The sequence below is a fragment of the Lycium barbarum genome, chromosome 5, assembly GCF_019175385.1.
Source record: "Lycium barbarum isolate Lr01 chromosome 5, ASM1917538v2, whole genome shotgun sequence".
In the NCBI taxonomy this organism is placed as follows: domain Eukaryota; kingdom Viridiplantae; phylum Streptophyta; class Magnoliopsida; order Solanales; family Solanaceae; genus Lycium; species Lycium barbarum.
In genome coordinates, this window is record NC_083341.1 from 141,979,609 (window position 1) to 141,995,541 (window position 15,933).

Here is a 15,933-nt window from a genome sequence, read left to right on the forward strand (position 1 = left end):
AACCAATTAGCACAAGAAAAGAATGCTTGATAACTTTGTTTCAAGATCCAAAACCAAGCCTTACATGCAAAGATACCTTAACTTAGTCCTTTAAATTCCTTCAAAAGCAGCACAGCTTTTATACCTGACAAAGAAGCTTCCTTTTTTGTTGTGCTTCTTCAAAATAAAGTTTCACTTTTTTATCTGGTCTTTGATTGAAAGAGCTTCAAAATAAGGTTTCGTTACAAAGAAAGATGGATATGCTAAAGCAAATGAGGTAACATACACCGTCAACTTCAAATTCTAGCGTAAGAAATAACTTTTTCGTCACGTTGCAATTAATACAACTGTTCCAGGGTGAGATTCTCCGGTATAGGAGAAGAAGAGAAAGGAGGCAGCAGTAGCAACACAAGAGATAAAACAATACCACCTCAGAAAACTCAATCCTTTAAAGGTAATAACTCAAATTCATAGTCTCAATCTGAGGACAAAATAACATTGTAATTGTGAAACTTCTGAATAATGCTAGAAGTTTGGTTTTTGTTTTGGCAGACACAAAAAGAACACCTAGCTGGTTGTACAGACAATTTATAAGAACAATGAGTCGTGATTATGATTCAAGCGATGTCGAATATCCAGCTGCGGTGGCTGCAGCTGCATTTGCTGTAAAATCAGTCGAAGACAAGAGTGGATATTATGACCACAGAAGGACACATAGTGGAGGAGCTGATAAACCTGCGACTAAGATCAAAGGTAAACCACAGGATATTGCTAAGAGACCTGAAAAGTTTTCGGGTAGGAAGAAATCTTGCTATGGTTTTACTTTGATTTTACTTTTGTAACAAAACTTTCTTCTTAACTTTGACTTGTATCAGATGAAGGTTCAAAACTTCCTGATAAAAGTTTGCCAGTAAGGTCAGCAACAATCAATCCAGAGCCAGTTAAATCCGTTCCATCTATTAAGAAGACACCAACTTTTGGAGATAACAAACCTGGAAGTGAAGTTGCTGAACAGGCCAAAAGAGTTCCATCCATGAAGAAAACACTCACATTATCAGACCAAAGCACTGATATTAGAGCTCCTAAAACCCCTGAGGTTCCTGTTTCCGATCCTGCTCTTAAGCCAACTAGACCATCTTCATCTCAAACTAGACAATCTTCATCTCAACCTGGAAGTGGAAATTCTAAGGCAGATATTTGGGAGAAAGAAAAGATGGAGAAGATCAGAGAAAGGTACCTTGTTAAACTGATGCCTTACAATTTTCATCACACTAGAAAACCTTCACTCATACCCTTTTCTCCGAAAACGTTTTTGCATGAAAATTGTCTGATCTTCTCCAACCTGCCCAACATGACTCAACTCCCTCCTCTTTATTTTTCTTTTAGAAAAAAGGGACTTCCATTTTGGCTCGTCAGCTGAAATTAAATACAAAACACATACACTAACTATGTATATTTTATATGTATAAATGTATACGATATATATAATATATGTATATTTAAGTATTAAATATACAAAACCTATACATCTGCTAGCTAGTTTGTATATTAGATCACCCAAAGGCATTGTACTGTAATTATGTGAAAACCGATCTAAATGGTCAAAGCGATATGCCTGCATATTGACAATTACATTTCATTGTCCAATTATATATGACCTACTTGTTACCCTTTTACTAAGAAAAGAATTTTTCAGGTACAAGAAGCTCATAAAAGAAATAGTGGAATGGGAGACTAAGAAGAAGCAAAAGGCAAGGCGTAAATTGGACAGAATTGAGGTTGATTCTATGTTCAACTTATTATAGTTGATCTGCTTGAATTCATTTATTTTACCAACACCAATTACATACTGAATGAAATTACAGGCTAAATTACGATCAAATAAGAGTATGAAATTACAGGCTGAATTAGACAGACGTCGGGCAAAAGCCATGACACATTTCAACAATGAAGTCGGAAGGATTGAAAGCATTGCAGGAGGAGCCAGAGAACAAGCAGATCAACATCGAATAAACAAAGAGCTTAAGGTTATAGAGAAGGCAAATAAGATCAGATCAACTGGGAAAATGCCATCAACATGTTCATGCTTTTAAATAGTACCATTCATTAAGAAAACTGTAAAAATTGTGAAAATCCAACTTTTACTACATTTGTTGGAGAAACATGTAAATATACTGAGTACAATATTTGCCGTATATAAGCTTCATATGATTATCACAAATCAGTATTGATGTCAAGTTGTAATCCATCAAAGGAGAACAAATCTATCTGAATACAGTTATACAGTCAGACCTCTCTATAACCAACATTTCACTATAACAACCATGTTTTCTGCGGAAACGATCTTTCATATTATGTTATATTATATGTTCTCTATAACAGCATTTCGTTGTAGCAACCAAAACATATCGAGACAAACAATGTTGTTATAGAGAGGTTTGATTGCAGTAGAAAGAGCTGAATGTGAAAGGATCAAGCAGTGAACCCCGCTATACCATTAATCCAATTACAACAAAAAATATAAACTATGAAGGAAAATTAAAATTAACTTCCATGAAAACCAACAAATATTTACAGAATCTCTTGTTAACTAGTGCAAACAGTACTTTGTATTACAGCCTCGGAACTCTAAGAAATAATTCTCAAACAAATTGAACGGAAACACTTCAAGCAGTAATCTCTCTCACCAGCCAATCTAGAGCAGGGTAAGCGAAGTATAATACTAGCAAAGATGGAAGCCCAAAGAGAATTGTGATAACCAGGTATAGAATCAAGATGCCCACACTTGAAGGTATCACAAATATAACAACCAGAAGAAGCACAATAACCAACGGAAACTTGGATGTCAATTGGAAAAAGAAATCAAGCGACTTCTGAAGAGAAAACTGGGTCCTTTGCATTGTAGGGGTCCCACTTGGATTGCTAGGACCACTTGAAGAGCCTAGACGATGAGACCTCCTGCAGTTCGTGATAGAACTCTGGGTCCCAGTTGAAGTACAAGGGGCGGAGCCCACTAGTTGATCCTGGTATATGGTAGATGGAGACTTCATCCTGTCACCATTTCGGCTCTCCACCATCCAGAGGAGGAAGAAGTTTTTGCTCGGAAACTTGAGATTTCCCTGGTAGAACAATCGAAGTGTCAACAAATTGCACCATGGGCAGGAAACGAACAATGGAATCTGGACTTGTTGAGTGGATATCTTCACGGAAGCTGGTTTAAGTCCCAACAGACAATTCTTACAAAGAGAGTGGCCGCACCATAATACATAGGGAACATTCTCAACAATGTTAAATGATTCCCAACATATTGGGCATTCTAGTCCTTCCTCCGTGCTGTCATTAGAGCAAATATCATCGTCGTCTGAGTATTCGTGACAAGTATGACTGGGTGTAGCAGATTCCTTCTTCTGACCAAAGCTTGTGATGGCATTTGAAATGGATTTCCACATAGCACAGAGCAACTAGTGCAATAAGGATCTGATAGGAAGCACTTGTTCAACCGAAGAACCTCTTTTGGTTCTTTTGAACCTGAATATAGAGTTTAAAAAAGCATTTATCAGCAATCTCTAAGAAAACCCGGAGAAGGAGAAGAGCTAACGTTACACGCCTCATAAACTGCAATCACAAACCTCTCTAATATGGTTCAACGAAAAAACGAATAGCTCCATTTCGTTGTCCCTCTGCCTATTCATTATGTATCAGCACAAAGGAAAAAATGAAGTATATATACTCAACGTCACTAGAAAAACAAATCATCTAGTTTAGCCCCTCCTGAAGCCAGAAGAAAAACTGAATTGGACCTATTTTCCCTCCAAGTAGTGAAAACTACATCCAACGCCAAACTAATTCCTCTGAACGAACCAGATGGACTGTTGACTGCCATATTGAACAGAAAAAGGGATTTTTTACATGGCTGCCTCGTCTGACACTTTGATGCTGGTTGAAAATTATACGTGGATTTTTACATGGCTTAACAGAACTATCATGACTGCTAGGCATAGCTCATGCGTGAGTAGCACAGTAACTCATCTAAATCTATGTCAACTTACAACTCCCACGAGGGCTACAGAATTCCAATATCTGGATATAGTTGCAGTTAAGTTCTCCTCTATTTGGTTTTTGTGGATCCGTATCATTTCAATGCTCAATAATTTGTTTTAACAGACAACTTAAAGGTTCTCTAAATCTTGCAGTTGTCCTTATACTGACATATAAATCTCTAACCAATCGTATCATTTCAATGCTCAATTTGTTTTACAAGGAAACTTAGCGGTTGTCCAGATATCGTCCTCTAAATCTTGCAGTTGTCCTTATGCTGATATATAAATCTCTAACCAAACTGGAAAAGCTCCTCGGAAAACCAAAAGCCTAATGTGTAGTTAGAATAATTCCTTCATTACAAAATTATGCTTGGAGAACAAATAATGCTCAAAAGGAGATATCTAGACACTACGAGACTTAGACATTGGGTACTCCTTCACCCACTCCAGCCCCCGAAATAAACACCATTAAAGGGGGAAATAGTGGCCTTGATCACTCTCGTTCATTTATTACAACGATGATGACATCTTAACCCCAAGCTAGTTGGGGTTGATTATATCAATCCTCATTAACTATGTAACTCCGTTTAGACCCGTATCAACTCAATATGTAAGAATTTAGATCTTTTAGCACTAGAAATTATCTAAAAACATTGGACCTGACATAAAATCTCAACATGATTGAACTTTAATTCCAACTAATTCATAGCATATATGATTTTTTTCCCCTTACATTGTGCTCTATTTTATGCTAAATCTGCATTTATTCCAAGAGGTTTTAGGTATTTCCAGACAACTTCCTTCTATAAGATTTTAGGCTTACCTCATCCCCTTTAACACATTCTATCACCATAGTTCCGTACCCATAGACCGATGCATTGAGAGCTCGAGGTAGGACATGACTAATTATCTCAAGAGACCTTCTTTCGTTTTACTTTGTATGTGTGCTACTTGCATTCTGCCTAATGTGATCATTCCTAATCTTATCTAATTTAGTACAACCGTGCATTAATTTTGCAAAAGATGACAGCTGTGGGATCTGAACCCATGCCCTTTCTGACCAGAAACTAAATCTGACACCTTAACCACTCTAGTTCATTTAACAGTTTCAAATTCTTACTAATCCAATGACAAGAACTAATCCAAAACATTATGCAAGCTCATCAGCAAAGTTTCAAAATCCAAACTTTTCTATTAAAACTTTACTAATCCAATGACAAGACTAATCCAAAACATTATGCAAGCTCATCAGCAAAGTTGAAACTTTCAAAATCCAAACTTTTCTTCAACTCTTTTATTTCAAACTAAAATTAAAAACATACACAAGATAAAAGAACCAAGAACCTCCAAAACCCAAAAAGGGTTAAACCAAGAATTTGAATTCCACAATACTTGGCAAATCAATAAGCATTGCATCAATCACAAAATACCCACAAAAATTCAAAACCTACAAATAGATTTATCTATCTCACATGTAACAACAATTTCTACACATAACAAATCCACCAAGTTGATAAAAATCCAATCTTGAAACTTAATCACCATCAAAACAAGATTAAAAAAATATAAATTTGCAGAATAGAGATTTAAAAAAATCAAGAAAACAGTGATGGACTTACTAGAATTAACAACAATTATAAGGAATCCACAAAGTTCATAAAAATCCAATCTTGAAACATAATCACCATCAAAACAAGATTAAAAAAAATATATAAAAATTTGCAGAATGGATATGGAAAAAATTTCAAGAAAACAGTGATGGACTTACTAGAATTAACAACAATTTCTATTCATAAGAAATCCACAAAGTTTATAAAAATCCAATCTTGAAACTTAATCACCATCAAAACAAAATTTAAAAAATACATAAATTTGCAAAATGGAGATGAAAAAAATTCAAGAAAATAGTGATGGACTTACTAGAATTAATTGATGATTCTAATTAAATATACATAAAGAGAGAGACCAATAAAGAGAATTGGGAATTTTTTGGTTTAGGTCTCTCTCTCTCTTCTTTTTTTTTTTCTCCGTGTGTTTTTCGGAGAAAACTTTGTGGAAATTGTACATGGTACAGCCAAGTGGAAAAACGTTTGATTTCCCTTTTTATTTTTATTTTTTAAACCCTTTTTTTTTTTTTTTTTTTTTAATTCTGTTGTATGTTATAGGATGATTTCTCTACTATATTTGTTATGTCTAGTTTGTATTCTACTCCTTTAAAACTTGTTTGATATGCGTTATTTGAGTCGAGGTCTTTCGGAAGCATGAATAAGATTTGTGTACATTTTACAAACTCCACTTTGTGAGATTACATTAGACATGTCATTTTATTTTTTGGTTTTTTTGGTTGTTTGTGTGGAATTAGGTGTACTATTTTTACTTGTCCTGCCAATATTGGGAATTTGGTAAGACTGGATTTTTGCTACTTTACTATTAATGGTATATCCACTTTGACGGCTAGTAGCTTCATTAAATGTGAGCACATGAGAATAAATGTGCATACTTTGGAAAACAATTGATCTTTTTGTTTATTTGGTATTATACATTTTTCATTATCTTTTATTTGGAAAACCATCACAAATGTTATTTAAGAAAAGTTATTCCCACCACAAAATATTGTACTAAGAAAAGAAAACCATCACACAAATCATTTCTATTTTCTTTAAGTTGTTAATTAGAGTAACACTCCACTAATTTTATACATGAATAACTTACCGTATGTAATTATACAATGCAATAATGGTAATGATCGAGTGTTTACCATAATGTAATTACAATATACTCCCTCCGTTTTATTTTACTTGATCCTTATACTAAAAATAGATATTTCTTTTTACTTGTCCATTTAACAAATTAAGAGAATTTTTTTTCTCATACTACCCATAATATTAAATAACTACATAAAGTACAACTAGTCAAATTTAAAGTTTTAAAGCATCGTTAATAAGATTAGTTTAGTAACATACATTTCTAATAAATGTTTTAAGTGCCAAGTTAATATGGGTCAAGTAAAAAAAAATGAAGAGAGTACTTTTTAGTGCTATATTTGATTGCACTTCTCATATTTTGATATCCTCTTATAATGTCTAACCAATATATGTGTTTATAAGAAATAGTAAAAAAAAATAAAAAATTGAAAAGTCATCAAGTAATTATATCACGAAATTATTATCGATTCTTTGCACCCCTCGAGAATTGGAGAGTGGTTCTCTACCTTAATTGCACTCAATTACATGCTGACCAATTAATTATTTAGCCATATAAACATATCAATTAATTTAATCACACTCAAATCCTATTTCGAAATAGCCTTCAAACATGTCCTCAAGGAAACATAGGATTAAGACACCTTGAGTTGGGCAAACTTTATCAAAACATAAAAATGCTCCTCCACTTGTTTAAAGGAAAGTGTAAATTTATAGCGGAAAAGGGCCAAAATTACCTGAACTTTGAAAAATAGTTTATTCATACCCTTCATTATACTATAGAGTCAATTATACCATTACTGTTATACTATGGGATCAATTATACCTTCATGTCTAACGGATGCCACGTGGCATCATCCCAGAACTTCAAAATTATTTTCCCCTCAAATTATTATTTACTCACTATAATAACCCAATCCGACCCGAATTCATTTTTTTCAGCCAAAAATATACGGACCCATTGGGTTTTGAATAGAAACCCATTGAGAAAAATCAAAATCCAAAAAGCTAACCAAATCATACCAAAAAAAAAAAATCATTCAAAATGGCAGAAACAAAACAACAACAAGAACCTCAAATTCCTTAAACCCCACAAACTCTGTTTTTTCTAATTGTCCTGCTTTATATGCATCTGTGTTATTAGGTTTAGGTTTTGGTGTTCTATCAATGGTTGCAGCTTTAGCTGTTGCAGTACCAGCTACTTTCGTGACTTGGATTACTATTTTGGTTTTGTTAACATTTGCTGGTAAAAATAGAAGGGATTTGGTGTTGGAAGGAAAGAAATTGACAGGTGATATTATTGGATTTGTGGTTAAGGTTTTGATTAAAGAATGGAATGTTGTTGCTGCTCTTTGTGCTGTTCTTGGTTATTTTGCTCTTCTTGTTAGAAGGAATAAACAACAAGAAGATGTTGATTATTGATTGAATTATTAGAAATCTGAATTTTGGGAAATTAGAAAATTGTAATTTTATTTTGTTGAAATCATCCCAGGCAGTATAATAACCCAACCCGACCCGGATTCATCTTTTGCACAGTTGGGTCCGTATATTTTTGGCTAAAAAAATAAATCCAGATCGGGTTGGGTTATTATAGTGGATAAATAATAATTTGAGGGGAAAATAATTTTGAAGGCCTGGGATGGTGGCATCATCCGTTAGACATAAGGGTATAATTGATCTCATAGTATAACGGTGAGGGTATAATTGGTCCTGTAGTATAACGAAAGGTATAAATAAACTATTTCTCAAAGTTCATGGGTAATTTTGGCCCTTTTTCGAATTTAAAGTGTTAAGAGTTCATGATACATCAAATTCTAATGGTCTGAATCAAAATCCTAGAAAGTCCTAAAAAATATAAAAATACTTCCAATCTTGCAACTAGTACCACCTTGTTCACTCTCTGTTAAATTAATGAGTTCTTTTGTATTTTGCACTCTTAAACCGCCACCATTTATTTTTATGAAGCCAAATTGAGTTGAAATAAATAGATACATAAAATATTGTCCTGGTGATGAACAAGTATCAGCTTATAAATTAGGTTTAAGGTTTGATTCTTTGTAGGACTAAACTAATTTCGTAAACACTCAAACATTGACGTGAATAAATTTTTAATCGGGAAAGAATGAAAACTTATGACATGTTTGGCAAAAAAAAATATATATATGCGTTCTAACTCGAACAATAAACCACTTGGTTCTAGACTCCTATCCTAGTAAGTTAGAATGAACAACATCACTGTCGACGTCAGGTTCGTTAAAAATAAATTATATTGTTGAATTGAATTAAATTAGTGGCTAGCTGTCTTATTGGAATGTCACATTGTGTCAACATAAGTTATAAAAATAATTCAATAGCCGTTGTTCTGGTCACTTCAATTAAATAAGCATTAGCCCTTCATTTCAACATACAGGTACTCATGAAAGGCATGCTTTTTAATTAAGATTTAAGTAATAAACATTGACATAGTAAACAAAAATCATATCATTAGGTGAATTAAATTAATTGTAACAGATTATTGTTCTATTTTCAAGTTATTATATTAGACTTGTTATAAAAGATTTGTTTATTGTTGGAGTTTAAGTTTTATGTACCGTCAGTGTATAAAACTATTTATACCATCAGGTAATTTTAAAGGTAATAGATCTTTACTTTTATATTTACAATTTATTTAAAAGGAAATTGAATCCTAATTGTAACTAACCAAATTAAAGTTCTTTCCTTTTCCAGCATTATTTACTAAAAATACGTTTTTCATGGTTTTCATCATTTTCTTTTCAACTTTCATGGTTTTCATGTCAGTAAATTGATTCTTCAACACCAAATTATTTCATAATTGAATGCTATTTACTAAAGTATTATTTTCTGTCAACATCATGGGAAATCTTCAACGCCCAAACATTAGAATTCTTAAAAGAAAAATTCATCAACGTCACATTGGAAACTTTTCTGATTTTCATTAGGAAATTGGTGCAATTCCTTATGAATTGAAGTTGTAGTGGCAAACTGGCAATAATATTACCATTAACAATATTCTCATTCTGGTGATACAGAATTAAAGTTAGTGGTAAAGTTAATTATTTAAAAAATAATCTACTCATATTCATGAAAAATACCAATAAATCCTGGAAACAAAACCCAAACAAATATACATATATCCAAGAAAGCTGGATTTCATTAAAGATATGAGGATAGAATTGGCAAAAGTTTGGTATGATTGTTATGGACTGAAGAAGAATAGCAAAAGATGCATTAGGCAGTGACAGAGAACTTCGAGGAAATCTCAGAGATAGAAGTGGTGGATTCATTCAAGGTACTTCCTATAGAAAGAGAAAATAGATTAAATTTTGAGGGTGGGGGGAGACTATTGGATTGAAAGGGATAGAGAGAAAAGACATTGTTTGACATTCTTTTTTGCAAAATATTTACCAAAAATAAAATTTTAACAAAAATTTGGTAACCTCTGTTGCAGGTCATTGTTACCTGATGGTGTAAAAAAATAGTACACTAAACTTAAATAAACTTAACATGATAATATAAAGAAAAGAGTAAAATTATACACACAGTTTACAGAACTTCAACTCGTTTGATTATTGTGTTCCATTTCTTTTAGTAATACAAATGGAAATACTGCTGACTTAAGTTACGACTTACGAGATAAAGTGACAATATTCTTCCACAACTTGAACACTGATCCCATAATTCCCATTGGTCTTTAAAATTTTGACGAGGTAAAATGTGGTAATTAACAAAGCTAGTATAATTAATGGGTGTAAAATACATGTTTAAGGCCATTATTAGAGAAATCAAAACGAATGACATATTCAAGCAATTAGTGGTAACTAGTAGCATGCATACAGTTTTTAAAATGGTTTGTTAATCAACTACATAGTTTTACATGCCCATGTACTTTAGAAGCAAACTATTGAAAGAAATATTTCAAACACTGTTCACTTTCATTGTCGCGTTATGTTTTTCTAGGAAAATTTGAGTTATAACTAATATCATTACATATGGAATGTAACTTATATAATCAATGACAAGAAACATTCTATTTAATCCCCCAGGAAACTTTATTTATTTGTATTAGGTGTACTATTTTTTTTCTTGTCTTGCCAAATTTCGGGAATTTGGTAAGACTGGATTTTGGCTACTACTATTAATATCTACTTTGACGGCTAGCTTGATTAAACATGAGCACATGAGAAGAACTTTCAACACACTGTTCTTTTCTAATGTGTTTGGTACCACGAACGTCATTTTTTAGAAGAATAATTTTTATTAATGAATATTTTATGGTGTTTTTAATTAGATATTGGCTTTTAAAAATACTTTTTATTAAAAGTCAATTTTTGTAAAATTATTTTAACTTTTAACTTCATATTACTTGTTCCATCTAAATCGTAGACATTATTATGACTCTTTAACCACATTTTGTTTTTAAATAATTGACGTTTTAGGTTTTTTCATTTTATTTCAAAATAAGTGGTGTTTTAGAATTTTAAGAAGAAATTATTCTTCCAAAATTAACCTTATTTACATGATCAAGAATCATTAAGTAACTTTTAGGAAAGAGGTTAAATTTGATTAGGGGTAAGTTCGTAAAAATACTCTTAATTTTTTAGGAGTGGGTAATTTCTTAAGGGGTGTGCATAAGCTAAAAATACTATTTATTATGAAATGAAGAGAGTGGTAAAAAAATGTTTAGACGATCATTAGGTGAATTTAATTAGTTGTAATAGGTTACTCTTTTATTTTTCAAGTTACTATATTAGACTTGTTATAAAGATTTATGTATTACAACAACAACAATAACAACAACATCCCAGTGAAATCCCACATCGTAGGGTCTGGGGAGGGTAGAGTGTACGCAGACCTGACTCCTACCAAGGTAGGACGGCTGTTTCCGAAAGACCCCAGCTCAATACATAAAGATTTATGTATTGTTATAAATAAATGAACTTAACTTGATGACGTAAAGAAAATTATATGCGAGTAACTTAAACTCACGTAGCTTAAACTCGTTTGTTTATTGTATTCCATCTCTTTTAATATAAAAATGGAAAGTACTGCTGACTAAAGCTACATCGTGGTGTCATGAAGTGACAGTGTTCTTCCACAACTTTGACCTTTTTTTGGTTAAAAAAATATTGTATTAATCTCCACGAGCCGATATTACATTTTATCATCCAAGAGGCAAACCAGAGTTGCCTCACAGTTATTCTTGATGGGAATAAAATAGACCCGTAAAAATAATATTCACGGTATTAGTGATAAACGCGGAACATAACTTATGGTTCAATCAGCAAGAATAAAATGCAGCAATAATGACACCAAGATTTTATGTGGAAACCCTTCTGAATAAGGGAAAAACCACGGCCAAGAGGAGCAGCTGATATCACTATAGAGGAATTTTACACTGTGTAGTAACGAGTACAAATACTCCTAAGACCACTACACCCTCAAAAGAAATAACACTCTTTTGATTTTTCTACCTCACTACAATATCACTCACACTCTATTTTTCTTCACAGACTATTTTCTTACAGTCTATGGAATACCTCACTTTTGCTCTCACTCAGATGTATTGTCTGAGATTTTGGTGTGTATAGCAAATGATCTTGGTGATGTTACAAATGAACCATAAGCCGCCTATTTATAGGAATGAATTTCCTATGATGAGGTAAGCGCTTACATCACGACTATGATGAGCTAAGCGTTTACATCACGACTATGATGAGGTAAGCGCTTACATCACGACTAAGATGAGGTAAGCGCTTACATCACGGCTATGTGAACAAAAGAATTGACTTGTTGGTCAATTCCACAATTGCTACCAATGTGATTTTATCAAAGGAAGAAAAATCTTCCTTTCTTAAAATATGGGATAGAGGACTGGACCCCACAATTCTATGTAAAATAAAAACTCAACATATACATGTGTGGTGCTATCTAAGTATATCCTCTATCCAATCCTTGTATTTTTGACTTTGTCGTCTGTTAAAAAATGTCTCCTTACGTACTTTGCATTCCTGTTGGATTTGAACCAGCAACAATTGAGGTCTGGGTACCTTAAAGTCCCACAGAGCTGAATTCCTGGCCTTCCAGACAGGGGCGGAGCCAGCCCTTCGAGTGTGGTTCGGCCGATTCAGTAGCTTTTGTCTTAATCATCTATTTGTATTAAAAATTTTGTCAAATATGTAAAAATTATGTATTAAGAACTCAGTAACTTTAAAGAATTAGAATCCCGAACTCACAAGTTTGGAATCCTGGCTCCGCCTCTGCTTCCAGATCCTATATATTAGTGCTGGCAGTGCCACCCTAAACCAATTCCCTCTACCCTCTTCCTTGTGCAGTTCTATCCAAACGTCTCCATATCCCTTTGAAGTCCATGATCCGGAGGTTTTTCCTTAGCCATTGCAGCAATTCTAACTGGCAAGTTTTTGAGAAATCACACTCAAAAAACAGGTGTCTCTCATTCTCTCTCTCAGTTCCACATAACAAGCATTTGTCATCTTGACTTATCCCCATTTTTTTTTTTTGGTAAATAAGTGTTCTTTAGATACCAAGGGAAATGTGTACAAGCAAATTAAACCCCCAGAACAGTTGGACATACCCCAACCTGCAAACAAACAGAGACCATCCCAGTTACCCATCATACTTCCTTCTACATGAACTCTACATTTCACCTATTGCTTCTACGGGTAGTAATTCATGTTCTTCAGCATACCGGCCAGTTTTGGGAATCTGGCACTCCGAGAATGTATTTCCTGCACTATCATCTTGCATAATACTTCATGAGGCCTAGCTCTGTCCTGGAATATCCTATTATTTCTTTCCTGCCATATGAAGTAGACACAGCTTGCCAACACCATTCTGTACACCATAGTTCTAGCATTTTTCCCAGTCACAAACTTACCCGCCCATGCTAGTTCTGCATTCCAACCTTGGGCCTGTCGATGCACTCCTTGCCAGCCCAGTAGCTTAGTCCACAAATTCTTAGAATAAGGGCATTTGAAGAAGAGATGGTCCACGTCCTCATCAGCATCCTTGCATAAGGCACATTCTTTGTCATCCACCACACCCCACTTAGCCAGTCTTGTCCTAGTATATAATTTCCCATGAGCAGCAATCCTGAGAGTGAATATCCATTTTGGAAGTCCAAGGTTGTTGCACACCAGTCTCCTCCAAGGTACTTTGATGAAATCCCCTCGTAGTTTTTGATACATCTGCTTAATAGAGAAAGTATTCATATCTAACACTTCCTGGCGATTATATCCAGCCTCTTCAAAGTACTTGTGGGCCTTCAAAATCTTTCTAATTATCCACGAAGCAGAAGGTCGATGCACCTCCCACTCTGTACACTGCTTGATATAATAGGCATGGACCCATTGGATCCATAACCTGTCTTTTTTGTGACATAAGTTCCAAAAATGTTTACTAATAGCAGCCTTATTCCAAATCCCAATGTCAACTAAGTTGAGGCCCCCAGCAGTCTGAGGCCAGCATAGTTTATGCCATGCCAGTGGTGACTTCTTTGAGTTCTCTGTCTGGCCTGTCCACAAGAATTTCCTGCAAATAGTCTCTATCAACTGAATGATTTTTTTTTGGGAGAATAAAAATTTGTGCCCAAAATGTCTTGATGGCAAATAGGACACTCTTTAGCAATTGCAATCTCCCTGCGTAGGACAAGTTTTTGGTAGTCCATGAAGTTATCCTGCCCACCATTTTCTCCAACAGAGGCTTGCATTGGTTTATGGTAATCTTCTTGGTGCTGAGAGGGACACCCAAATACCTAACTGGTAGTTCACCATTTTCAAACTCCAAGTAGTCTAGTATCTGTTGTTGAACCGAGCCATCCACCCCTCCAAAAAACACTGAACTCTTGTTCTTGTTCACCATCAATCCCGAAGCTGAAGAAAACTGTTTAAAGCAGTCATATAGTAGTTGAATAGAACTGAAATCTCCCCTGCAAAATAGCAACAAGTCATCTGCAAACCCCAGCTGCACTATATGCAGTTTTTCACACCTGGGATGGTAATTGAAATCTGGGATTTGTTGCAGGGTCTTCAACTTCCTGGTAAGGTACTCCATAGCTAATACAAAGAGGAACGGGGACAGGGGGTCTCCTTGCCTAAGTCCCTTTTTTGCATCAAATGGTTTGGTTGGGACACCATTAATGAGAATGGAATAAGAGACACTCTGAATGCATTTCATTATCCATTTAACAAACTGTCCAGGAAAGGCAAGCCCATATAGTACTTGCTCAAGGAACACCCACTCCAATGAATCATATGCTTTTTGCATGTCTAGTTTCAACATACATCGTGGAGAAATTCCAGACCTTCCATACCCCTTAACCAGCTCATGGCTCAATATGATGTTATCCGTTATAACTCTCCCTGGAACGAATGCAGATTGCCCATTATCCACCAGACTATCCATAACTACTTGGAGTCTCTTTGTAAAAATTTTGGATATGAATTTATAGAGAGTATTGCAACAAGAGATGGGTCTATATTCTTTAATTGAGGAAGGGTCTTTAACTTTAGGGATCAAAGTAACTAACGTAGTATTAACTGGTGGGAACATTTCGGTTGTTTCAAAGAAAGCAAGAACAGCATCAGTTACATTTCCACCTATTATGTTCCATGCTTTTTTGAAGAAGTACGCATTCAGCCCATCACTCCCCGGTGCCTTCAAATCATCCATATCTTTCAATGTCAGGACCACTTCATCCTTAGTAACAGGCGTGATCAGTGCTAATTGTTGGTGTCGGGTTAGGACAGGTCCTAGTTTTATCACATTAGGATCAATAGCTGGAAGTTGTCCATTATTTGAGCCCAATAGATTCTTGTAAAAGCCTAAAATTTCAGTTTGGATCTCATGGTCTGTCTGCAGGAGGTATCCAGATGAGTCATAAAGGTTCCTGATATGGTTCATAGAGTGTCTATTCTTCATACTTGCAAAGAAAAATGCAGTATTTGAATCCCCCAAGTTCAGCCATTGAATTCTAGATTTCTGCCTGTATATACTTTCTTCAATCTTACCCCATTTTTCAACTTGGCATTTCAGTTCCTTCTCTTCATCTATCCATTGTTGTTGATGCATTTGTGACCCCATCTTATTTTGAAGCTGCTTTAATTGACTCCTAGCTTCTTCCAATTTTTCCCTCACCCCAATGAATTGAGAGGTGTTAAGTTGTTTCAGTTTCA

General features: G+C 34.5%; 3 protein-coding genes across 7 annotated transcripts; 2 read left to right on the top strand and 1 right to left on the bottom strand.

Annotated features, from left to right (window-relative positions):
- Window positions 1–6: 6 nt before the first annotated feature.
- Window positions 7–2,268, top strand: LOC132641991 (uncharacterized protein At3g61260-like). Of its 3 annotated transcripts, none has more exons than XM_060359178.1 (6): window positions 7–256; window positions 336–433; window positions 532–774; window positions 855–1,212; window positions 1,676–1,757; window positions 1,845–2,268. In XM_060359178.1, exons 1-6 carry the CDS (start codon window positions 234–236, stop codon window positions 2,070–2,072), a joined length of 1,032 nt encoding a protein of 343 aa, XP_060215161.1. In that variant the 5' UTR covers window positions 7–233; the 3' UTR covers window positions 2,073–2,268. The 3 variants fall into 3 exon arrangements, with proteins under 3 accessions (XP_060215161.1, XP_060215162.1, XP_060215163.1); XM_060359179.1 differs by having other exon boundaries at window positions 1,881–2,268; XM_060359180.1 differs by having other exon boundaries at window positions 532–732.
- Window positions 2,269–2,500: 232 nt separating this feature from the next.
- Window positions 2,501–6,099, bottom strand: LOC132641992 (uncharacterized). Of its 3 annotated transcripts, none has more exons than XM_060359181.1 (2): window positions 5,940–6,099; window positions 2,501–3,507 (listed from the first exon to the last, which is right to left on the bottom strand). In XM_060359181.1, exon 2 carries the CDS (start codon window positions 3,426–3,428, stop codon window positions 2,646–2,648), a length of 783 nt encoding a protein of 260 aa, XP_060215164.1. In that variant the 5' UTR covers window positions 3,429–3,507; window positions 5,940–6,099; the 3' UTR covers window positions 2,501–2,645. The 3 variants fall into 3 exon arrangements, with proteins under 3 accessions (XP_060215164.1, XP_060215166.1, XP_060215165.1); XM_060359183.1 differs by lacking the exon at window positions 5,940–6,099 and adding an exon at window positions 5,788–5,916; XM_060359182.1 differs by lacking the exon at window positions 5,940–6,099 and adding an exon at window positions 3,609–5,730.
- Window positions 3,889–8,369, top strand: LOC132639943 (uncharacterized). The gene is made up of 2 exons (XM_060356322.1): window positions 3,889–3,987; window positions 7,730–8,369. The coding sequence occupies exons 1-2, from the start codon at window positions 3,889–3,891 to the stop codon at window positions 8,141–8,143; spliced, it is 513 nt and encodes a 170-aa protein (XP_060212305.1). The 3' UTR covers window positions 8,144–8,369.
- Window positions 8,370–15,933: the final 7,564 nt, after the last annotated feature.